At 46.4% G+C, this 25,633-nt stretch overlaps 1 protein-coding gene across 10 annotated transcripts in view; it reads left to right on the forward strand.

The window, feature by feature from the left end:
• RNF157 (ring finger protein 157) overlaps positions 1-25,633 on the forward strand; it is a 120,812-nt gene that overhangs the window by 81,598 nt on the left and 13,581 nt on the right. For all 10 annotated transcript variants that reach the window (XM_063960544.1, XM_063960542.1, XM_063960546.1 and 7 more), the window contains 9 exons: positions 13,001-13,048; positions 13,126-13,197; positions 13,386-13,545; positions 13,783-13,895; positions 14,152-14,384; positions 15,288-15,393; positions 16,267-16,378; positions 23,544-23,737; positions 23,815-23,868. In XM_063960544.1, the coding sequence (XP_063816614.1) occupies positions 13,001-13,048; positions 13,126-13,197; positions 13,386-13,545; positions 13,783-13,895; positions 14,152-14,384; positions 15,288-15,393; positions 16,267-16,378; positions 23,544-23,737; positions 23,815-23,868 (1,092 nt within the window). The remainder of the gene's footprint in view (positions 1-13,000; positions 13,049-13,125; positions 13,198-13,385; positions 13,546-13,782; positions 13,896-14,151; positions 14,385-15,287; positions 15,394-16,266; positions 16,379-23,543; positions 23,738-23,814; positions 23,869-25,633) is intronic.

The following is a 25,633-nucleotide window of genomic DNA, read 5'->3' on the forward strand; positions in this document are numbered from 1 at the left end:
AAGGGGACTATATGGTGTCCCTGGACATCAAGGATTACCTCCATGTCCAAATTTGCCCTTCTCAACAAGGGTACCTCTGGTTCGTGATACAGAACTGTCAATATCAGTTTCAGACGCTGCCGTTGAATTATCCACGGCACCCCGGGCCTTTACCAAGGTAATGGCCGAAAAGATGATTCTTAAAAGAAGAAAGGCATCTAAATTATCCCTTACTTGGACGATATCCTGAAAGGGGCAAGTTTCCAGAGAACAGTTGGAGGTCGGAAAAGAACTATCTAAAGTAGTTCTACGACAGCACGAGTGGATTCTAAATATTCCAAAAATCGCAGCTGTTTTCCGATGATACGTCTGCTGTTCCTAGGAATGATTCTGGGCATAGTCCAGAAAGAGGTATTTCTCCTGGAGGGGAAAGCCAGGGAGTTATCCGACCTAGTCAGAAACCTCCTAAATCCAGGCCAAGTATCAGTGCATCAATGCACAGGAGTCCTGGGAAAAATGGTGGCTTCTTACGAAGCGATTCCATTCGGCAGATCTCACGCAAAAACTTTTCAGGGGGATTTGCTGGACGAATGGTCCGGATCGCATCTTCAGATGCATCAGCGGATAACCCTGTCTCCAAGGACAAGGGTGTCTCTTCTGTGGGGGCTGCAGAGTGCTCATCTTCTAGAGGGCAGCACATTCAGCATTCAGGACTGTGTTCTGGTGACCACGGATGCCAGCCTGAGAGGCTGGGGAACAGTCACACAAGGAAGAAATTTCCAAGGAAGTGTGGTCAAGTCTGGAGATTTCTCTCCACATGAATATACTGGAGCTAAGGGCAATTTACGATGCTCTGAGCCTAGGAAGACCTCTGCTTCAAAGTCAACCGGTGCTGATCCAGTAGGACATCATCATGGCAGTCGCCCACGTAAACAGACGGGGCGGCACAAGAAGCAGGAGGGCAATGACAGCAAGGATTCTTCGCTGGGCGAAAGATCATGTGATAACACTGTCAGCAGTGTTCATTCCGGGAGTGGACAACTAGGAAGATTTCCTCAGCATAAATGAATTCCACCCGGAAAAGTGGGAACTTCATCTGGAAGTTTCCACATGTTTGTAAACCGTTGGGAAAGACCAAAGGTGGTTATGATGGCGTCCCACATGAAGCGCCAGGTCTAGAGACCCTCAGGCAATAGCTGGGACGCTCTGGTAACACCGTGGGTGTACCAGTCGGTGTATGTGTTCCCTCCTCTGCCTTTCATACCCAGTGTATGGAGAATGATAGGAAGGAGAGGAGTAAGAACTATACTCGTGGTTCCGGTTTGGGCCAAGAAGAACTTGGTACCCGGAACTTCAAGAGATACTAGAAAGGATCTTGATTCAGCAAGAATCATGTCTGTTCCATGACTTACCGCAGCTGCGTTGACGCCAGGGCGGGTGAACGCCGGATCCTAAGGGAAAAAGGCATTCCGGAAGAGGTCATCCCTACCCTGGTCAGAGCCAGGAAGGAGGTGACCGCACAACATTATCACCGCTTAGGTGAAAATATGTTCCATGGTGTGAGGCCAGGAAGGCTCCACGGAAGAATTTCAACTAGGTTAATTCCTACATTTCCTGCAAGCAGGAGTGTATATGGGTCTCAAATTGGGGTCCATTAAGGTTCAAATTTCGACCGGTCGATTTTCTTCCAGAAAGAAATTGGCTTCAGTTCCTGAAGTCCAGAAGTTGTTAAGGGAGTACTGCATATACAACCCCTTTTTGATGTCTCCAGTGGCACTGGGCGATCTCAACGTAGTTTGGGATTCCTAAAATCACATTGTTTTAAACAACTCAAATCTGTGGATTTGATATATCTCACATGGAAAGTGACCATGCTGTTGGTCCTGGCCTCGCCCAGGCGAGTGTCAGAATTGGCGGCTTTATCTCACAAAGCCATATCTGATTGTCCATTCGGACAGAGCAAAGCTGTGGACTCGTCCCCAGTTTCTCCCTAAGGTGGTGTCAGCGTTTCACCTGAACCAGCTTATTGTGGTGCCTGCGGCTACTAGGGACTTGGAGGACTCCAAGTTGCTGGATGTTGTCAGGGCCCTGAAAATATAGTTTCCAGGTCGGCTGGAGTCAGGAAATCTGACTTGCTGTTTATCCTGTATGCACCCAACAAGCTGGGTGCTCCTGCTTCTAAGCAGACTATTGCTCGTTGGATTTGTAGTACAATTCAGCTTGCACATTCTGTGGCAGGCTTGCCACAGCAAAAAATATGTAAATGCCCATTCCACAAGGAAGGTGGGCTCATCTTGGGCGGCTGCCCGAGGGGTCTCGGCATTACAACTCTGCCGAGCAGCTACGTGGTCGGGGGAGAACACGTTTGTAAAATTTTACAAATTTGATACCCTGGCAAAAGAGGACCTGGAGTTCTCTCATTCGGTGCTGCAGAGTCATCCGCACTCTCCCGCCCGTTTGGGAGCTTTGGTATAATCCCCATGGTCCTTTCAGGAACCCCAGCATCCACTAGGACGATAGAGAAAATAAGAATTTACTTACCGATAATTCTATTTCTCGGAGTCCGTAGTGGATGCTGGGCGCCCATCCCAAGTGCGGATTATTCTGCAATACTTGTACATAGTTATTGTTACAAAAATCGGGTTATTGTTGTAGGAAGCCGTCTTTCAGAGGCTCCTTTTGTTATCATACTGTTAACTGGGTTTAGATCACAAGTTGTACGGTGTGATTGGTGTGGCTGGTATGAGTCTTACCCGGGATTCAAAATCCTCCCTTATTGTGTACGCTCGTCCGGGCACAGTACCTAACTGGAGTCTGGAGGAGGGTCATAGGGGGAGGAGCCAGTGCACACCACCTGATCTGGAAAAGCTTTACTTTTTGTGCCCTGTCTCCTGCGGAGCCGCTATTCCCCATGGTCCTTTCAGGAACCCCAGCATCCACTACGGACTCCGAGAAATAGAATTATCGGTAAGTAAATTCTTATTATTTGAATCATCGCGCACTGCAAATATAGCTAACAATATTGTCATGTCTGTTGTACCTGCAATTTACTCTTGTTGTTGTTCTTGTGGGGGAGGGGGGGGGGTTTGCAAAATAAACATAGAGATTTACATTTAAGGTGTGTACACACGGTGAGATATTTTCTTTCGATTTTGACTATATAGTCAAAATCGCAAGAAAAGTTTGTGCAGATCACAAGGTGAAGGTCACCTTGCGATCCCTATGCGATACCGATGCGAGGTCGGTATCGCAATGCTGGATAGACTGTGCAGAGCAAGTAAATTTTGACTATCTAGTTTTAAAGTATAGTCAAAATTGGCACTTGGCCAAAATCGCACATAGGGGGTCATTCCGAGTTGATTGCACGTAGCAACTTTTTGCTGCCCGTGCGATAAACTCAACGCTGCCTATGGGGGAGGGCTTTTTTTGCATTGCAAGGCTGCGAACGCTTGTGCAGCCCAGCTATGCATAAAAAAGTTTTGTGTAGAACTAGACCAGGGTAACCGTTACTTACCTGTGCGATCAAACTAGCGATGCAGGTCCCGGAATGGACGTCAGACATCCGCCCTCCAAACGCCTGGACACGCCTGTGTCGGACTCACCACTCCTAGAAAATGGTGAGTTGCCGCCCGGAACGCCTTCCTGCTGTCAGTCGTCTTGTGATCGCGCCAGCGACCGCTTTCTTCGTTTTTCTGGTCGTTGCCCGGCAACGTCCGCCGCTGGGCAATGATGTGCGTGCGCATTGTGGCCGCCACGCAGGCGTAGAACCAACCTGTTCGCACCGCTGCGACAACCAGCAGTGTGCAAACGGGTCGGAATGACCCCTGTAGCCAGTATCGCAAGCACAGTCCTCTATGCTTGCGATACCGACCACAGTCCATGTCGCATAGTGAGAATCGGGGTTAGCCCTAATCTCACCGTGTGTACACACCTTTAGAGAAACATAGAATCCTGTTTATTACACAGGACAACTTTGTAGATCTGTCGCTCTCTCCCTTTAAATTTCGAAATCCTGTTTATAGAATAAGCAATCCTCACCAAATTGTGCCTCATTACCATTTGTGATGTCTTGATCAAACGTGTTCTATTTCTCCTGCACCCCAACTTGGCTTAATATTGTATGTACTTGCCTTTATATATTGACAATTGAACTTTTGTACATTTCATATGTATTTATTTTACGCCCATATGTGCTAAATTTTCATGGAATTCCTTGTGTGTATTTACCTGTACCTGCCATTACACACACTGTCAACCTGATGTGTGTGGATACCACATGCACTCATTTTTACATGTATATGTATTGCATTTTTTTTTTATTTGGTGGGGATTCTTTATGTACCCACTTTTATGTACATGCACACGTTGCATTTTTTTTCTAATTCTGTGTGGATTTTTCCATTTAATTGATACAAGAATTAACACACATGCATATGCATTTTATTAGGAAATTATTGTGTCAAAATCTTGACTTATTTTCACGTGTTGCATTTTTTCTAATTCGGTGTGGAATCTTTATGTATCCACTGACAATGCCATTTAATTACAATAATTAACACATGCATATTCATTCTATTAGAAAGATATTGTGTCAAAACCTCTGCACTCACTTTTTGCATACATATGTGTTGCATTCTTCCTAATTCTGATTGTATTATTTATGTACCCACTGTCATTTAAGAATGAACACTCATACATATATGCACTTTATTAAGAAAGAGATTATTGTATCAAAATCACTGTGCAAGTTACCCACACACCAAAACAGCTGTGTGCATTGGAGGATAGTTTGTTTCACAATTTACTATCATTACATATGTAATCTACAGATGCAGGGACATGTAAATGGGTGGTTAGATGAAAGCTCTGGGACCGCAACTTCTCACCCTACACTTCTACACGTAGACTACATCATCTTATGCAGCAAATCTATGTCCACAGATATTCCTTTGGAATAGTAGCTCACTGAGGCAATAGCGATACTTTGATTTACTCCAACATAGGCATAGACTCTACATGAAATATATGATTTACTTAGCATTTTTGTTTGAACTGTGCCCCACGTCAACTTTATTTTGGGATTTGTCTCCCACTTACATTGTATAGTTGTTTGGATATATTTTTGCTGTGCTTTGGTGATTTAGGGGTATATTCAATTAGGGTCGGATCCATTCCGACATGCATTTGTCGGAATGGATCCGACAACCCCTATACAATCTCATCTCAATTCGACTTTTTCAAGTGGAATTGAGATGAGGGACCCAGAGGAGGAGAGGGGTGTGGGAGCCCCAGGGAGACTAGTGGGGAGAGCCGCTGGCAGACGGAGGAGAGCAGCGCTACAGTAGTGCTGCAAGAGGATGTCACACAGCCGCCCGACCTCACGGCAGCGTCCACCCGGCTCCAGCAAGTGTGACCTCACTTGCTGGAGCCGGGTGAACGCAGCCGTGAGCGGCGCGGCTGTGTGACATCCTGCTGCAGCGCTGATCTCCCCTGTATGCCCGCGGCTGTCCCCCGTCTCCCTGCGGCTCCCCCCCCCCCCCCCCCTTTCCTCCTCTGGGTCCCACATCTCAGTCCGACATTTTTTTATGTCTGACTGAGATGGTCGAAAACACAAGCGCGAGGATCGGCAGCTATTCCGCCGATCCACTTACTTTTCGACAAGTAGAATTCCTCGACTTGTCGAATATATTGAATGGGTTGGAACCCCTTCCGACCTAAAAAAAAGTCGAAAACTGCCGTCTTTTCGACAGACATCGGCTTTCGACGTCCATTGAATATACCCCTTAGACATCATCAGAGATGTCACATGATTGCTTTGTCTCTGAGGCAGTTACATCTCAGATGTTTCTCACAGACTGCTGATACCCACTTTCGAAATGGATAAGTAGTGGGATCAACCTCTGCCATTCATAATTTAACATGTTTACTCTTTAACCCTACTATAAGATTCTGATTTATTTGAGTTTTTAATCTTGACTTCTTGCTACATCATTCTACTATGAATGTGTTTTAACAGATATTATTAAAATGTAATATTTAATTTTTTATTTATTACCAGTCATTTATATAGCGCACACACATTCCGCAGTGCTTTACAGAGAGTATTTGGCCATTCACATTAGTCCCTGACCCAGGGGAGCTTACAGTCTATTCCCTACCACATTTATATGCACACACATTCATGGTAAGGGTAATTTTGTTGGGAGCCAATTAACCTACCAGTATATTTTTGGATTGTGGGAGGAGCCCAGAGTGCCCGGAGGAAACTCACGCAAGCACGGGGCGAATATACAAACTCCACATAGTTAGGGCCTTTGGTGGGAATTGAACCCATGACCTCAGTGTTGTGAGGCAGTAATGCTAACCGTAACACCGTCCGTTAGTTTCATTTGGGTAGGGTGAGTGGCCAAACAGAGTACTTCTCTCTTCTCTTTCTACACACTATTTTACTCTCATGGGTGCACCTCCAATATTGAATTGTCTTACCTGCATCCAGAGCTAATATTTATACATTTTGGATAAGATCATGGCCGTAACTAGGGGGGAAGCTAAGGGGTCAAGTGCCCTGGGCGCCGGATTTGAGGGGGCGCCGAGAACTCTGCCCGGCTCCCTCGACAATCCTTGTGCACCCTCTGACTGCAGCACATGGAACTACCAAGTAACCCATTCGACCAGAGCAAGTCCGTACTCTCGCCGAGCTACGCGAGAAGGGACCATGAGACCCCCGCATCCGGAAGTCATAGGACGCTTTTCACCATCCCCATAGTGCGGGATCTGGAGAGAGGCGAAAAGGGACCATGAGACACCGCACCCTGGAGTGGGAGGACACACTTCACCAGGTCCCTATAGAGTGACACTGTGGTAACCTTTAGGGCATTAATGACTTTAGAACAAATGGGATGGCACTGTGCATGATCCTCAACTTTATTCCATAATAAAGAACAGCATTTATTTTATTTCATGTTCACATTCTCCCATCTCGCACTCTCTCTCCCTCTACTCTTTCCCTCCCTCTCTCTCCCTCTTTCCCTTGTGGGTCGTTGTAATGTCAGTGTGGGGTACTACTGTGCAGTGTAATAACAATAAGGTGCACTACTTATTTTATTTTTTAATTTTATTTATTCCTTTTTTGGGAGGGAAGGGGGGGGGGGTGGAGTCGGCGCTAAATTACTGCCTTGCCCCGAAAATCTTAGTTTCGGCCCTGATAAGATCTACCCCCTCTTATATTGATCTTGGCTTCGGGTAATCCCCTTCCCTTCCTCCCTCCCCTTGGGACACAAGTCTTATGAAACATGTCCATTTAAAAAGTTTATATCAGGAAAACTATTGCCATCTGCATCATTTCATTCAGAGTTGCATTACATTTGCCTGCGGCTTGTCGCAGTGTGGCGTATTCAGTCACAGCGTAATGAATTGAGTCTTCGGCAGGTGTAATACTGGTGTTCGTCCAACAGGTGTCGCTTTTGAAAACCACCATTGCGAATGTGTGAAGCCTCCCTTATAAAGTCAAACAATGCTTGTAGTTTAAGAATCTTTTTTCTCATTACGTCCTAGAGGATGCTGGGGACACTTCAAGAACCATGGGGCATAGACAGGATCCGCAGGAGACATGAGCACCCCAAGACCTTAAAAGGGGTGTGAACTGGCTCCTCCCTCCATGCCCCTCCTCCCGTTAGATTCTGTGCCCAGTGAGACTGGATGCATACTGAGGAGCTCTCCTGAGTTTCTCTGAAAAAATACTTTGTTAGGTTTATTATTTTCAGGGAGACCTGCTGGCAACAGGGTCGCTGCATCGTGGGACTGAGGGGAGAGAAGTAGACCTACTTCTGCGAGTTTCAAGGCTCTGCTTCTTAGGCTACAGGACACCATTAGCTCCTGAGGGTCTGATCTCTAGGTACGCCTAGATGCTCGTTCCCGGAGCCCGCCGTCAGCCCCCTTGCAGAGCCAGAAGTCAGAAGATAGGTGAGTAGAGGAAGATCAGAAGACTTCAGTGACGGCTTTGAGGCACCCCACAGCGGCCACGCTGCACGCCATGCTCCCACACACACAGCGGCACTACAGGGTGCAGAGCGCGGGGGGGGTGGGGGGGTAGGGGGCGCCCTGGGCAGCTTAAATCCTCATTTAAGTAACTGGCAAAAGTGGTATATAGTGCCTGGGCACTGACTCTGAACCCCCGCCAGTATAAATATTTGAAAAATAGCGGGGCTGAAGTGCGCCATTAAGGGGGCGTGGCTTAGCCATCACTGCTCTCATCAGCGCCATTTTCTCTCACAGAGCTGCAGAGACGCTGGTCCTGTCCTCCTACACTGCTGCACAAGTAACAGGGTGCAAAACGGTAGGGGGTGGGGGGCACAGTTAATTTGGTGCTGTTTTAATAATAATAAAAGCGCTAACAGGTCTGAGGCATTGTATAAAACGTTTCAGTACCGTGTCGGTACACGTGTGTCGGCATGTCTGAGGCTGAGTGCTCTTCCCAGGAGGAGACTGGATTAGGGAAATAAACGACTGTGGGAGTGACCCTGTCGGCACCGCCGACGCCTGATTGGGTAAATGTTTTGAGTGCTTTGAATGCAAATGTGCTCTATTAAATAAGAGATTGGATACGTCTGAGTCTCAGACCCAGGCATGGAAGAAATCCGTGGAGGATGTGTTGTCACAAGTTCAGACCCCCTCGGGGTCACAAAAGCGTTATTTTACCCAGATAGCAGATACAGATACCGACACGGACTCTGGACTCCAGTGTCGACTATAGTGATGCCAGATTAAATCCAGTACTGGCTAAAAACATTCAGTACATGATTGTGGCGATAAAAGACATGGTGCATATCACTGAGGACCCTGCTGTTCCTGATACAAGGGTCTGTATGTTTAAAGGAAAGAAACCTGAGGTAACGTTTCCTCCCTCTCATGAACTGAACGCTCTTTTTGAAAAGGTTTGGGAAAATCCTGACAAGCAGTTTCAGATTCCCAAGAGAATTCCGGTGGCATATCCGTTCCCCTCTGGGGATAAGGAAAAGTGGGAGTCACCCCCCACTGTGGACAAAGCTCTGTCACGGCTGTCCAAAAAGGTGGCGCTTCCGTCTCCTGACACGGCAGCCCTAAAAGAACCTGCGGATCGTAAGCATGAAAATACATTGAAATCCATTTATGTCACTACGGTTACCCTACTCAGACCTGCCGTTGCTTCGGCGTGGGTGAGTAGCGCTATTGAAAAGTGGGCAGATAACTTGTCATGTGGGTTAGATACCTTGGATAGGGATAACATTCTTTTGACTCTGGGTCATATCAGGGATGCTGCAGCCTACCTTAAGGAAGCTGCGAGGGACATTGGCCTTTTGGGATCAAGAGCCAATGCTATGGCAGTCTCGGCTAGGAGAGCATTGTGGATTCATCAGTGGAATGCTGATACTAACTCTAAGAAGGCTATGGAGTCTATGCCGTATAAAGGTGGTGTCTTGTTTGGTGACGGCCTCGCTGACCTGATATCTACGGCTACAGCGGGTAAGTCATCCTTTTTACCTTATGTTCCTGCACAACAAAAGAAAACGCACCACTATCAGATGCAGTACTTTCGGCCCAATAAATACAAAAAAGGACGTGGGTCTTCCTTCCCTGCTTCTAGAGGAAGAGGAAAGGGAAAAAGGTCACCGGCTGTGGCAGGTTCCCAAGAGCAGAAGTCCTCTCCGGCTTCTACCAAATCCACCGCATGACGCTGGGACTCCTCTCCGGAAGTCAGCACCAGTGGGGGCACGTCTCCGACTCTTCAGTAATTTATGGGATCGTTCGACAGGGAAAATGGTCAAGCCAGGAAGCTTGTCTACACATAAACATTCTGAAGTTAAGGGCCATTTACCAACGGCCTTCTACAAGCGGAACATCTTCACGATCTGCCCGTCTTTATTCAGTCGGACAGCATAACAGCAGTGGCGTACGTAAACCACCAGGGCGGAACGAAGAGCAGAGCGGCAATGGCAGAAGCCACAAAAGTTTTCCGCTGGGCGGAAAGGCATGTAAGCGCTCTGTCAGCGGTCTTCATTCCGGGTGTAGACAACTGGGAAGCAGACTTCCTCAGCAGACACGATCTCCATCCATGAGAGTGGGGTCTTCATCAAGAGGTCTTTGAATAAGTGACAAGTCGTTGGGGAATTCCTCAAATAGACATGATGGCGTCTTGCCTCAACAAGAAACTTCAGAGAGATTGTTCCAGGTCGAGGAACCCTCAAGCAATAGCAGTGGACGCCCTAGTGACACCGTGGGTGTTTCAGTCGGTATACGTGTTCCCTCCGATTCCACTCATTCCAAAAGTGATAAAGATCATAAGAAGAACAAGGGTTCAGGCAATCCTCATTGTTCCAGACTGGCCAAGGAGGGCTTGGTATCCAGATCTTCAGGAATTGCTCATAGGAGATCCCTGGCCTCTTCCTCTACGTGAGGATCTGTTACAGCAGGGGCCGTACATGTACCAAGACTTACCGCGGCTTCGTTTGACGGCTTGGAGGTTGAGCGCAGGATCCTAGCCCGAAAGGGTATTCCCGGTGAAGTAATTCCCACACTGCTTCAGGCTAGAAAAGTGGTAACGGCGAAACATTATCACCGTATTTGGAGAAAATATGTGTCTTGGTGTGAATCCAAGGAGGCTACTTCGGAAGAATTTCATCTGGGCTGTTTTCTCCATTTTCTGCAAGCAGGGGTGGATGCGGGCCTAAAGTTAGGCTCAATTAAAGTACAAATTTCGGCCTTGTCAATTTTCTTTCAAAAAGAATTGGCTTCCCTTCCGGAAGTTCAGACTTTCGTGAAAGGCGTGCTGCACATCCAACCTCCCTTTGTGGCACCATGGGATCTTAACGTGGTGTTGCGGTTCCTGCAATCTCATTGGTTTGAACCTTTACGTAAGGTAGAGTTGAAATTCGTCACTTGGAAAGTGATCATGCTGTTGGCCTTGGCCTCTGCAAGGCGGGTGTCTGAATTGGCGGCTTTGTCTCACAAGAGCCCCTATTTGATCTTCCATGAAGATAGAGCGGAGTTGAGAACATGTCAGCACTTTCTGCCTAAAGTGGTGTCATCGTTTCACATGAACCAACCTATTGTGGTGCCAGTGGCTACTGACGCCTTTGAGGAATCGAAGTCTCTAGATGTGGTCAGAGCTTTGAAAATTTATGTAGCCAGAACGGCTCAGATTAGGAAAACGGAGGCTCTGTTTGTCCTGTATGATCCCAACAAGATTGGGGCTCCTGCTTCCAAGCAGACTATTGCACGCTGGATCTGTAATACGATTCGGCAAGCTCATTCTACGGCTGGATTGCCGTTACCGAAATCGGTGAAGGCCCATTCTACCAGAAAGGTGCGCTCATTCTCGGGGGCGGCCTCGGTATTACAGCTTTGCCGAGCAGCTACTTGGTTGGGTTCAAACACTTTTTCAAAGTTTTACAAGTTTGATACCCTGGCTAAGGAAGACCTCTTGTTTGGTCATTCGGTGCTGCAGAGTCATCCGCACTCTCCCACCCATTCTTGAGCTTTGGTATAAACCCCATGGTTCTTGAAGTGTCCCCAGCATCCTCTAGGACGTAGGAGAAAATAGGATTTTAATACCTACCAGTAAATCCTTTTCTCTTAGTCCGTAGAGGATGCTGGGCGCCCGTCCCAGTGCGTACTGTATCTGCAGTCATTGGTTATGGTTACACACGTGTTGTGTTGCGGTTATAGTCAGCCTGTTGCTGTCATTATTCATATTGTACTGCATGTTTGAGGTGTGAGCTGGTATGTATCTCACCTTAGTTTAAATCAAAATAAATCCTTTTTCCTCGAAATGTCTGTCTCCCTGCAGTTCCTGTGACTGGGGTCTGGAGGAGGGGCATGGAGGTAGGAGCCAGTGCACACCCCTTTTAAGGTCTTGGGGTGCCCATGTCTCCTGTGGATCCCGTCTATGCCCCATGGTTCTTGAACTGTCCCCAGCATCCTCTACGGACTAAGAGAAAAGGATTTACCGGTAGGTATTAAAATCCTATTTTATTTTTTTTAGATGATCCCTACACTAAACGGGGTACATACGTAGCAATGTATGCTTAAATTCTAAGCAATCTGACTAGAATGCTTAGAAATGAAGCACGGATCTCTCCATGTGTATGCCCCATAGCGATGTGCGGCCCCATGCATCGCTATCTCTGACTCTAGTTAGATCACTCACTTCACCGCTTGGTGAAGTGAGCACTCCCTCCTTGCATGGCACACATCTGCATATGTGTACCCCCCTTAAGTAGAAATGTGAACACAGTAAAATATTTTTTCAGAGTTCTACACAGCTCTCTAAAAGAAAAAAAATCATTACAGTAAGCAATAGAGTTGGGACACACAGCACTGTAAAAAAAAAAAAAAAAATTACAATGAGCGACATCACTATGTCACTGCAGGTGTCTGTCACTTGTCTCCGTGGCTCTCTTGGCATGGTTGCATCGCCGATGGGTACCATGCCCGTGAGCTAGGGTTCAGTTCCAGCTCTGTCGTGCTTCGTATACAAACTCAGACATGCACACAGATATACAGTCAAAATTTGAAAAAAGTTGTGGATGCTACTTTTTGCACAGATATACAGGACAGGTGTGGCTTTTCAAATTAAGATCGTGTTATCTTTGAGACTGAGTTTATTGTACTTCTTCCCAGGCCTCCCTGTTGCTTTAATAGGCAGCTCCTCCCACCCCTAATTCCACCCCCTGTGAGACTTGTGATTTTAGGGAGGGTTAAGGGTAGGCACTACAGTAGGGGGTTAGCCTTAGCCGCCACTCCACAACTCTTAGCCCTAGCTGCCACCCCCAGTGACTTAGCCCTATCCACCACCCCAGGCGGGTTAGGGTAGGGGACAGGGAAGGGGTAAATAATTACCCTGTCTGCCTTCTCAGTGATATTCTGACAGCCGGAATACCATACCCAACCCGGGCAGACGGGTATGGAGCTGCCTACTTGATAAAGGGAGGTAAGCCTGGGATTGTGTCCATTCCTTCCTGACCTCCGTGTTCTCTCCTTGTAGCACGCTGACGGCAGTTACTGTGTGAAGCCCCTGAAGCAGAAACAAGTGGTGAGACCAGATTAATATCGGAGTGTATTTTACCCTATGGATTATCCGCCACTGAGTTTTTACTCTCATCTCTTTAGGTGGATGGGGTCAGTTACCTTTTGCAGGAAATCTACGGGATAGAAAACAAATACAATTCACATGACTCCAAAGTAAGTACCTGTGTCTTTGTTTCCAAACATGTATTTTTGGGGTTTGTACATATTGCAAACATGCAGTGACTGTAAATTTATACACATGTACACATATGTATCTGTAGTACACTTCTCATAGTCAGATTGAGTCTCTCCAGTGTTTCCCTGCTAGTGTTACACATCACACATTGTATATTCTATTCCAGGTGGCAGAAGATGAGGTCAGTGACAATAGTGCAGAGTGTGTGGTTTGCCTGTCTGATGTCCGTGACACGCTTATTCTGCCATGCCGACATCTGTGCCTGTGCAGCACCTGTGCAGACACCTTACGTTACCAGGCAAGCAACTGCCCCATCTGCAGACTGCGTGAGTTTCTCATCTTCTACCCTGTAAGCTGCTGTATCCTATATAACTCCTTGTCAATCATGTTCATTCCTTGTGTCTCCATTTAGACCAAGCACTAAATGTCTGTAGAGTTATCTTGCTTTTCTTCACATCTCATCTTACAAACAGTTAATCCTGTTAAGCCCCTTTGCTGAGGCGTTGAGTACCATTTGCAGTCAGCTGTATCTGATCTAAAAGACTTCCCATTCACTCCTTCAGCTTTTCGAGCTCTCCTTCAAATTCGGGCAATGAGAAAGCTCCCAGGTCCTCACTCACCTGCTGGGTTCAGCCCCATCATTGCAGCGCCGACCTCTGACTCGGAAGAGCATACGGTGAGTGGAAGTCGTGTGCAATATCTCAGTGATAAAATTGGTGTGTGGTCTGATCTTCACATCCTTCATTTTCTTTCTTCTGCTCTTAGTTCTTAGCCACTTCCCCTCTCTGTGTCCTTTGTCTATTGCTGCTTCCTTAACCCCTATTCATTCTCTCAGTTTGTGCCTCTTCCACATCAGCCCTCCTGGCCTTATCTCTTCTTTTTCATTCCTTTACTTCTGCCAACACATTTGTATCTGCTCCATCCCATTTTAGTCTGCTGAACACGTTCCTCCTGGGTATGAGGTTGTATCACTCTTGGAGGCTTTGAATGGACCCCTGGCACCATCACCATCTGCTCCTCCATTAAGAGCTCTAGGGGAGTCTCGAAGGCCTGGCGTTCTTCCTTCATATGGTAGTGACATTCAGCTACCCCATCTACGTATGCACTCTCCACTGCAACACCTATGTGGGAGCCAGGCCCTAAAGCTGAAGAAGAGCATTTCCAGGTTAGTCCTAAAAATATATTGTGGTTACAATTTCATCTTGTCTAATCGTAATTAAAACCCTTTGCAAATTAAGGATTCAAGTAGTGTGGTACATTTTACTTCAGAGGTTTGTGTGCACATTTCTTAGAAACCTAAACTAATATCCCTTTCACACTGCTGCTTCGACCCGGGTTAAGAACCCATGTCTAGTGTTTGTCCAGTGAAGTTCACCAGTGAACCATTCACACTGCGCCAAGTTATGGCGCAGTGTGAATGGTTCAAACCTTATCTAGAGCCGGCTCACCGGCATTTGGAGTTGATGTCCTCTCCAAGTGTCGGCAGAGGAGAATCCCCAGCAACATCCCGGGTCCAGCCTGCTGTGTAAACTGCTTTCAAGCCGATGTGGCACGGCTTCAAACTCGGGAAATTGTTATGAAATGGGTATAACTGAACATTCATTATTGCAGTGGTTACCCCACTGTGCCGTGGCATACGGGGGTGCCTCAGGGCACTTGCAAGGGTGCCATGGGTTGGTGATCTAAGACCACTTAAAATGATTTATGATCAATGTAATAGGCAAAAGTAGTGCTTGTGGCTGCCAATCATAAAATATGTGGTTAAACAAGCAAACCCTGTCTCTCAGGACATAACTGAACCTAAGGAGGAATCTAATAACACATTTACTTAATTTTTTATTTTTTTTAATAAGAAACTTTTTTTTTGCCTAGAGGTGCCATGAAAAAAATTCTCAAACTCTAGGGTACCGTGATTTTAAAAAGTTTGGGAACCACTGCATTATTGGGTTTCATTGCTGCCATCTTGTGGTTGGTGTAAAATACTACAGGTTTTACGCTTTAATCAAATGTGACTACATTATTTCATCTGATCTTGCTGTAAACTAGAAGGAATGTGTTTCTCTTACAGGTCGATATCCCAGAATTCCTCAGTGCTGCAAGAAGATGAAATGGAGAAATCATTCAGTGAAACAGAAATCCGAACTCCAAGAAAAAAAACAGCCCAGCTGGCAGAGGTGAGCAAAGGGGGTTTGTGAACATATTCTGCCTTTTGCATATGCCAGGCATGGTTCATACAGATATCGGGCGTGATGCAGAGTTGAGCATACCCCCAATTTGCTCATCATTTTGTAGCTTGTGTGAATTTGCGCTGCACATGGCCAGAAAACGTGTGCACACTTATGCTGCCTACGCATCTCAGGTGTTTATATTTTTTTCATGATCTTTTTCTTTTAGGTAACTTCAATTTTACGTCTAAAGGCCCATACACACTAGGCAATTTCAGCCTTAAAAATAAACAGTAACACATAAAAGTCATTATCATTTATTTTTAAGGCTTATATCGTCCAGTGTGTATGGAGGCAATATTGGTGACCGTTGAACGATGTGCACTCCTGCACACCATTCAGTGATCACCAATTTTGAGCTGACATGCAGCTCAATCTGTCAATGTTGGGCTGAGCTGCATGTTCGGGAATGCTGGTGGTGACGTCACTGATCATTATCGTTGAACGGTAACGTTCAGTGTATACTCACTATATCAATGAATATTATATCGTTCAACGATATAGTCGTCCGTCGCTGACATTCCACTATCTGGTAGTGTGTACCCGCCTTATTTCTGTGCGAGCCCCATTTTGGTTAGGAGGTAGTGCAAATTAATGTTGTGTTGCAGTAATACCTAGTGGTGGAAATCGTATAAATGATTACAAACTGGTGTAAGCGAGTCGTCTAAAGTTATATAAAGAATGGTAACGGAGGGAGCAGGAGACCGTGTGTGAGTGACGGAAGTGCAGAGTGTGTGGCAGAGACTTTTGAAAGAATTGGAAAAGGCAGATGAGAGACCTGCAACGTGAAAGTCTGTACTGAGTGTGTCCCTGTTGTCCCAGGAATGTGGAGCAACTCCAGAAAGTGAGAATCTGACCCTGTCTTCATCCGGAGCCATAGACCAGTCTTCCTGCACAGGAACGCCACTTTCCTCTACCATCACCTCTCCTGAAGGTCAGGCTTCCTGTTCTTTTGCCTTATTGATAGGACCGATGCATAAGAAGTTTTACTGTTTACCTAATACTCTTACAATGATATTCTCACAAAGATCAAAGTGTGACATACTTATACAGTTTATTAGTATTCAATACCCCATCTAGTTAGAGGAACTTTACAGGCTCCGCATTTTGTCTGTGGGCAGTGTTCCTGCATTTGATGGCAGTTAATATATTTCTCTGACGTCCTAGTGGATGCTGGGAACTCCGTAAGGACCATGGGGAATAGCGGGCTCCGCAGGAGACTGGGCACTCTAAAAGAAAGATTAGGTACTATCTGGTGTGCACTGGCTCCTCCCTCTATGCCCCTCCTCCAGACCTCAGTTAGAATCTGTGCCCGGCCCGAGCTGGTTGCACACTAGGGGCTCTCCTGAGCTCCTAGAAAAGAAAGTATTTGTTAGGTTTTTTATTTTCAGTGAGATCTGCTGGCAACAGACTCACTGCTATGAGGGACTAAGGGGAGAAGAAGCGAACCTACCTGCTTGCAGCTAGCTTGGGCTTCTTAGGCTACTGGACACCATTAGCTCCAGAGGGATCGAACACAGGCCCAGCCTCGGTCGTCTGGTCCCGGAGCCGCGCCGCCGTCCCCCTTACAGAGCCAGAAGCAAGAAGAACGTCCTGGAAATCGGCGGCTGAAGACTTCGGTCTTCATTAAGGTAGCGCACAGCACTGCAGCTGTGCGCCATTGCTCCCTATGCACACCACATACTCCGGTCACTGATGGGTGCAGGGCGCTGGGGGGGGGGCGCCCTGGGCTGCAATTAGAGTACCTTAACTTTGGCAAACAACACATAATATAGCCAAATAAGCTATATATATGTGTAAAAATCCCCTGCCATAATACAATTATAAGAGCGGGAGAAGTCCGCCGAAAAAGGGGCGGGGCTATCTCCCTCAGCACACTGGCGCCATTTTCTCTTCACAGTGCAGCTGGAAGACAGCTCCCCAGGCTCTCCCCTGCAGTTTCCAGGCTCAAAGGGTTAAAAAGAGAGGGGGGGCACTAAATTTAGGCGAAAACTGTATATAAAAAGCAGCTATAGGGATAAATCACTATCTATTAGTGTAAATCCCTGATTAAATAGCGCTGTGGTGTGTGCTGGCATACTCTCTCTCTGTCTCCCTAAAGGACTTTGTGGGGTCCTGTCCTCAGTCAGAGCATTCCCCGTGTGTGTGCGGTGTGTCGGTACGGCTGTGTCGACTTGTTTGATAAGGAGGTTTATGTGGAGGCGGAGCAGGTGCCGATAAATGTGATGTCACCCCCTGCGGGGCCGACACCAGAGTGGGTGGATATGTGGAAGGTATTAACCGACAGTGTCAACTCCTTACATAAAAGGCTGGATGACGTAACAGCCATGGGACAGCCAGCTTCTCAGCCCGCGCCTGCCCAGGCGTCTCAAAGGCCATCAGGGGCTCAAAAACGCCCGCTACCTCAGATGGCAGACACAGATGTCGACACGGAGTCTGACTCCAGTGTCGACGAGGTTGAGACATATACACAATCCACTAGGGGCATCCGTTGCATGATGTCGGCAATGAAAAAATGTGTTACACATTTCTGACATTAACCCAAGTACCACTAAAAAGGGGTTTTATGTTTGGGGAGAAAAAGCAGCCAGTGTTTTGTTCCCCCATCAGATGAATTGAATGAAGTGTGTGAAGAAGCGTGGGTTTCCCCCGATAAGAAACTGGTAATTTCTAAAAAGTTACTGATGGCGTACCCTTTCCCGCCAGAGGATAGGTCACGTTGGGAGATATCCCCTAGGGTGGATAAGGCGCTCACACGTTTGTCAAACTGCCGTCTCAGGATACGGCCACCTTGAAGACGCCTGCTGATAGAAAGCAGGAGGAAATCCTGAAGTCTGTATATACACACTCAGGTACTATACTGAGACCTGCAATTGCCTCAGCATGGAGGTGTAGTGCTGCTGCAGCGTGGTCTGATACCCTGTCAGATAATATTGTTACCCTCGACAGGGATACTATTTTGCTAACCATAGAGCATATTAAAGACGTCGTCTTATATATGAGGGATGCACAGAGGGATATTTGCTGGCTGGCATCCAGAATTAATGCAATGTCCATTTCTGCCAGGAGGGTATTATGGACCCGGCAGTGGACAGGTGATGCTGATTCTAAAAGGCGCATGGAGATTCTGCCTTATAAGGGTGAGGAATTGTTTGGGGATGGTCTCTCGGACCTCGTATCCACAGCAACAGCTGGGAAGTCAAAATTTTTACCTCGGGTTCCCTCACAGCCTAAGAAAGCACCGTATTATCAGGTACAGTCCATTCGGCCTCAGAAAAGCAAGCGGGTCCAAGGCGCTTCCTTTCTGCCAGAGGCAAGGGAAGAAGGAAAAAGGCTGCATCAGACAGCCAGTTCCCAGGATCAAAAATCTTCCCCCGCTTCCTCCAAGTCCACCGCATGACGCTGGGCTCCACAGGCTGAGCCAAGTGCGGTGGGGGCGCGTCTCCGGAACTTCAGCGACCAGTGGGCTCGCTCACAGATGGATCCCTGGGTTCTGCAAGTAGTATCACGGGGATACAAGCTGGAGTTCGAGGCGACTCCCCCTCGCCGTTACCTCAAATCAGCCTTGCCTGCTGCCCTCAGAGAAAGGGAGGTAGTACTGGCGGCAATTCACAAGCTGTATCTTCAGCAGGTGATAATCAAGGTACCCCTCCTTCAACAGGGACGGGGTTACTATTCCACAATGTTGTGGTACCGAAACCAGACGGTTCGGTGAGACCCATTCTAAATTTAAAATCCTTAAACATTTATATAAAAAAGTTCAAGTTCAAAGTACCTCAAGGTTGTGGTACAGGACTGTCATTACCAATTCCAGACGTTGCTGTCTGGTCTGTCCACGGCACCGTGGGTATTTACCAAGGTAATGGCCGAAATGATGATGCTCCTCCGAAAGAAGGGAGTCATGATTATTCCATACTTGGACGATCTCCTTTTAAAGGCGAGGTCCAAAGAGCAGTTGCTAGTCGGCGTGGCACTATCTCAGGAAGTGCTGCATCAGCACGGCTGGATTCTGAATATCCCAAAGTCGCAGCTGATTCCTGCGACGCGTCTGCTGTTCTTGGGCATGATTCTGGACACTGAACAGAAGAAGATATTTCTCCCGGAGGAGAAGGCCCAGGAATTGTCATCTCTGGTCAGGGACCTCCTGAAACCAAAGCAGGTGTTGGTGCATCACTGCACGCGAGTCCTGGGAAAGATGGTAGCTTCTTACGAAGCAAGTCCCTTTGGCAGATTCTATGCAAGGATCTTCCAGTGGGATCTGTTGGACAAGTGGTCCGGATCGCATCTCCAGATGCATCGGTTAATCACCCTGTCCCCGAGGGCCAGGGTGTCTCTGCTGTGGTGGTTGCAGAGTGCTCATCTGCTCGAAGGCCGCAGATTTGGCATACAGGACTGGGTCCTGGTGACCACGGATGCAAGCCTCCGAGGTTGGGGGGCAGTCACCCAGGGAAGAAACTTTCAAGGACAATGGTCAAGTCAGGAAACTTCCCTACACACAAATATTCTGGAACTAAGGGACATTTACAACGCCCTGAGTCAAGCAGAACCCCTGCTTCAAAACCAACCGGTTCTGATTCAGTCAGACAACATCACTGCGGTCGCCCATGTACACCGCCAGGGCGGCACAAGAAGCAGGGTGGCAATGGCAGAAGCCACAAGGATTCTTTGATGGCGGAGAATCACGTGATAGCACTGTCAGCAGTGTTCATTCCGGGAGTGGACAACTGGGAAGCAGACTTCCTCAGCAGGCACGACCTCCACCCGGGAGAGTGGGGGCTTCATCCAGAAGTCTTCCAGCTGATTGTGAACCGTTGGGAACGGCCACAGGTGGACATGATGGCGTCCCGCCTCAACAAAAAGCTAAAAAGATATTGCGCCAGATCAAGGGACCCTCAGGCGATAGCTGTGGACGCTCTAGTGACACCGTGGGTGTACCAGTCGGTTTATGTGTTCCCTCCTCTTCCTCTCATACCCAAGGTACTGAGAATAATAAGAAGGAGAGGAGTAAGAACTATACTCATTGTTCCGGAGTGGCCAAGAAGAGCTTGGTACCCAGAACTTCAAGAAATTATCTCAGAGGACCCTTGGCCTCTGCTGCTCAGACAGGACCTGCTACTGCAGGTGCCCTGTCTGTTCCAAGACTTACCGCGGCTGCGTTTGACGGCATGGTGGTTGAACACCGGATCCTAAAGGAAAAGGGCATTCCGGAGGAAGTCATTCCTACGCTGATTAAAGCTAGGAAGGATGTGACCGAAAAACATTATCACCGCATATGGCGGAAATATGTTGCTTGGTGTGAGGCCTGGAAGGCCCCAACGGAGGAATTTCAGCTGGGTCGATTTCTGCACTTCCTACAGTCAGGGGTGACTATGGGCCTCAAATTGGGTTCCATTAAGGTCCAGATTTTGGGTCTGTCGATTTTCTTCCAAAAAGAACTGGCTTCACTGCCTGAAGTTCAGACTTTTGTTAAAGGAGTGCTGCATATTCAGCCCCCTTTTGTGCCTCCAGTGGCACCTTGGGATCTCAACGTGGTGTTGGATTTCCTAAAGTCGCATTGGTTGAGCCACTTAAAACCGTGGAGCAAAAATATCTCACGCGGAAAGTGGTCATGCTGTTGGCCTTGGCTTCGGCCAGGCGTGTATCAGAATTGGCGGTTTTGTCATGTAAAAGCCCTTTTCTGATTTTTCATATGGATAGGGCGGAATTGAGGACTCGTTCCCAATTTCTTCCTAAGGTGGTATCAGCGTTTCATTTGAACCAACCTATTGTGGTGCCTGCGGCTACTCGGGACTTGGAGGATTCCAAGTTGCTGGACGTAGTCAGGGCCCTGAAAATCTATGTTTCCAGGATGGCTAGAGTCAGGAAAACTGACTCGCTATTTATCCTGTATGCACCCAACAAGCTGGGTGCACCTGCTTCAAAAGCAGACTATTGCTCGCTGGATCTATAGCACGATTCAACTTGCACATTTTGCGGCTGGACTGCCGCATCCTTTATCAGTAAAAGCCCATTCCACGAGGAAGGTGGGCTCTTCTTGGGCGGCTGCCCGAGGGGTCTCGGCTTTACAGCTTTGCCGAGCTGCTACTTGGTCGGGTTCAAACACATTTGCAAAATTCTACAAGTTTGATACCCTGGCTGAGGAGGACCTTGAGTTTGCTCATTCGGTGCTGCAGAGTCATCCGCACTCTCCCGCCCGTTTGGGAGCTTTGGTATAATCCCCATGGTCCTTACGGAGTTCCCAGCATCCACTAGGACGTCAGAGAAAATAAGAATTTACTCACCGGTAATTCTATTTCTCGTAGTCCGTAGTGGATGCTGGGCGCCCATCCCAAGTGCGGATTGTCTGCAATACTTGTATATAGTTATTGCCTAACTAAAGGGTTATTGTTATGAGCCATCTTTTCGTGAGGCTCAGTTGTTATTCATACTGTTAACTGGGTATAGTATCACGAGTTGTACGGTGTGATTGGTGTGGCTGGTATGAGTCTTACCCGGGATTCCAAATCCTTTCCTTATTGTGTCAGCTCTTCCGGGCACAGTTTCCCTAACTGAGGTCTGGAGGAGGGGCATAGAGGGAGGAGCCAGTGCACACCAGATAGTACCTAATCTTTCTTTTAGAGTGCCCAGTCTCCTGCGGAGCCCGCTATTCCCCATGGTCCTTACGGAGTTCCCAGCATCCACTACGGACTACGAGAAATAGAATTACCGGTGAGTAAATTCTTATTATTGCAATACTTTTTCCTATACAGCAGTTATCAATGTTTTTTTTTTTACAGCGTTAAGAGTGGTATAAATCAGAGCAACATAAATTCAAAAAGAAGCAGAGAATTCAGCGTTGAGCCATTTTTTATATAAAATGGCTTATTGCTCTGTGCCATGGTTCACAGGCATATGTCCCGGGGAAAATGGCAGGATACCTCAGTGAAGTGAGGAAGGGAGAAAGTTGTTCAGAGTTTGTCCAGAATCAAGTTGTAGTCCTAAAACCTAAACGAGTGATCGCAATAACAAAAAGAACATCAGTTCAAATAATCGCGAAGTCAGCGATCCATATATGCAAGAGGCCAATGAGACCTCAGGAGTAGAGATGATGCTCTGCGAGCATTGTTATTTAAGTAACTTTTTATTTAAAAAAATAGATACAACAATGGAGAAAACTTGATGTACCATCAAATTGTCACATTGCTAATACTGACTTTCATTTTTCTTTTTTGTACTTAAGTGTGTCCACTGTTTATGCACAAATGAGACAGCAGCTAAGCTAAACAGTGTTAATCCCCGCTTCTACCTTAGACTTTATCATAGAGGGAGGTAGATCCCCATAGTCTAGTTTAGACCCAGAAAGGATCTCTGCACTCAGGCCCTATTTGTAATATGTTATGTTATTCTGGTTTTGTTTAAGCATGTTTGTTTTTGTCGTGTAAGCACATACTGATTCTAAGTAACACACACAAGCATGCAGTTTATATAACTTTACATTCGGTGTAATCTATAACCATGTAAATCTATTATATATTTGTTTAAGTGTGACAAGTTGTAGGGTAAATATACATAGTTTGTAGTTACATTGAGTTAATAAAAAACTATTGCCTTTCCCCTAAATTTTTTAAAATGTGTTAAATATTTCTGTTAAAAAATTATGTAACATATGTGTCCCCTAAAACTGAAGTTCACTTGGTAGAATACAAAATACCAACAATCTACTTCTGGTGACAGTGACTTACAGAGAGTTTTTTTTTTTTCCTTCATCTTTCTTGTGATATTTAATATTCCAGTTGTGACCACAAGATGTCGCTATTTCTTTCTATAACAACTTAACTGTAATCCTCACCCACTCCATACCCCCTCTTCTGTGCCCAAATCCTTCCTTCACACCACACACCAATTTGCCCTTTTATCTCTGTACTTTCCTTCTCAATCTCTCTTGTCTTTTAATTTCTTCTATACACTATATATATATATATATATATATATATTTTCCTTATCCCCCCCCCCCCCACACACACACACACTCTGTCCTTTCTTTTCTCCCTCTTTTCTGTAATCCCCTACCGTGTTCAATACCGTCTCCCTTGCCCCATCCACCCTCATTTCTTGCGCAGACCCCTTGAGCAGTAGCCTGGCGCAGTCCGTAATGTCCATGGCCTCGTCCCACAGCCAGCAGTCCCAGCTCAGCACAGATACAGTGTCCTCCATGTCTGGGTCCTACACAGCGGGTATAATGGAGGAGGAGGAAGTGGGGATCACACCATCGCCTCCAGTGATGCCCAGTGGATCCCCATCTGAAGAGGGAGAGGTGAGACACGAGCACTTTTATCACCAGGCTGTGAAAGGTCATCACATAACTAATCATGTATTCAATATTTCTTCCAGCTATCACCAGAGGGACACTTTGTGACTGTGTCTGCGGATGAAATGGATGCTGAGGTACAACCCTATGGTATACCTGTATGAAGGAAAAGCAGATAAGGGGACCAGTCTTGCTCCCAGTGATACAGAGCTTTCTTAGAACCATTGGGACAGATGTATTAACCTGGAGAAGGCATAAGGAAGTGCTAAACCAGTGATACGTGCAAGGTGATAAATGAACCAGCCAGTCCGCTCTAATATGTAAATCAACAGTTAGGAGCTGATTGGCTGGGGCGTTTATCACCTTGCACATATTACTGGTTTATCACTTTCTTATGCCTTCTCCAGGTTAATACATCTGCCCCATTATTCCATATACAGAAGAGTAGTAAGAGGAAAGAGATCCAAAAAGGGGCTTGCAAAATATTATATAATTTCAATTACAAACTCTATAGCTTACAGGGAAGACTCATTTAGCGGTATTTAATTGTTTTGCACGCCCGATCTTCCATCTAGTGAGAGCTGAAATGCAGGCACCGGCAGCCATCACGCACCATTGGGTGTCATCTAGTGGCTGCAGGCGTGCACCACAATTGAATCTCACCCATTAAATTAAATGGAAAACTCCTTTAAACAAACTAGTTTATATTTATAATATACAGTTATCAAAATGTACCCTCTATGCTTCTCACTATGGAATATAGGGATAATATGAAAACATTGGGTCTTCATGAAGTAATATTTATCAGAACAATGAGTTTGGGTGGGCAAACACAAGAAGTGACCTCTGATGAACCCTAGAGGAGCGCCTTCCACCAGGCTACTATATCTGGTTTGATGTGATTGTTGTATAGGGACACCAGTCTGGCTCTAACCAATGTACTATTCTGCAATCTGTTAAGTCCATGATTGGCTGGCCATACTTTTACAGTATGGCCAGCCAATCATGGACTTACCTGGGGCCTGTGCCTTGTTGCCACTTCAAGACACATGTCTGTGTAATGTACACACGCAATGTGGATCCCTTGCCATATAGATTTCATGTTCTAAAACTTCCCTACAAAAGGATGATTTACAGCCCACTTAAAAAAGGCACAAGTGAGCTTGTGCAAATAATAATATTCTCCATCAGCGGGTTACATTGCAGTCAGAAGACATAGTTGATTTATATGGTATTTTGTTCCCACAACCTTACTTTTTCATCTATGCTTTTTCTAAGTGACATAGTTAAGTATCTCCTGTTGAAGCTGCTGCAGGTCATTTGTGTACAGAACTTGCTGTTATTTCTTTGATATCTCCCAGGAGCATATACATAATCATCAGTTTATAGAATATATATGTATAGAATAATTTGAGTGTAATGGGACACCCTGTTGGCTGCGAGATATGTATTGTGTAGCCACCTGTTTGCAGCCCAGACATAGATTAGGTGGTGTCTTATCCTGCACAGTTTACCCTCTGGGTTTGTCACATTATGATTCGTATTGTAAGCAGAGAAAATCCTCATTTAGATCTTCAGTTATCATTGTGTTGTAAGAGGAGGGAGAAAGACAAACCTCTTCATTTAGTACCATATTGGATTTCTTTTTTTTATTGAATGTCCGTTGTGGGAAAGACAACCGGTTTCATCTGCAGTGATACGCTCTGAAAGGAGGCCAAGATAAGGGACACATTAGAATGGAGGAGATAAAGCTCTGGGGCTGATTCAGAATAGTAATGTGAGCATACATGTAGCATATCGCATGAGTTTTAGATGGGCATACGCAACCACCATGGTTGTACACCTTAATCTCTTTTCACTTGTGGCTAAATGAGTGTTACTGGGTGGTAATGGGGTATCTGC

The sequence above is a fragment of the Pseudophryne corroboree genome, chromosome 3 (genome assembly GCF_028390025.1).
Source record: "Pseudophryne corroboree isolate aPseCor3 chromosome 3, aPseCor3.hap2, whole genome shotgun sequence".
Lineage (NCBI taxonomy): Eukaryota > Metazoa > Chordata > Amphibia > Anura > Myobatrachidae > Pseudophryne > Pseudophryne corroboree.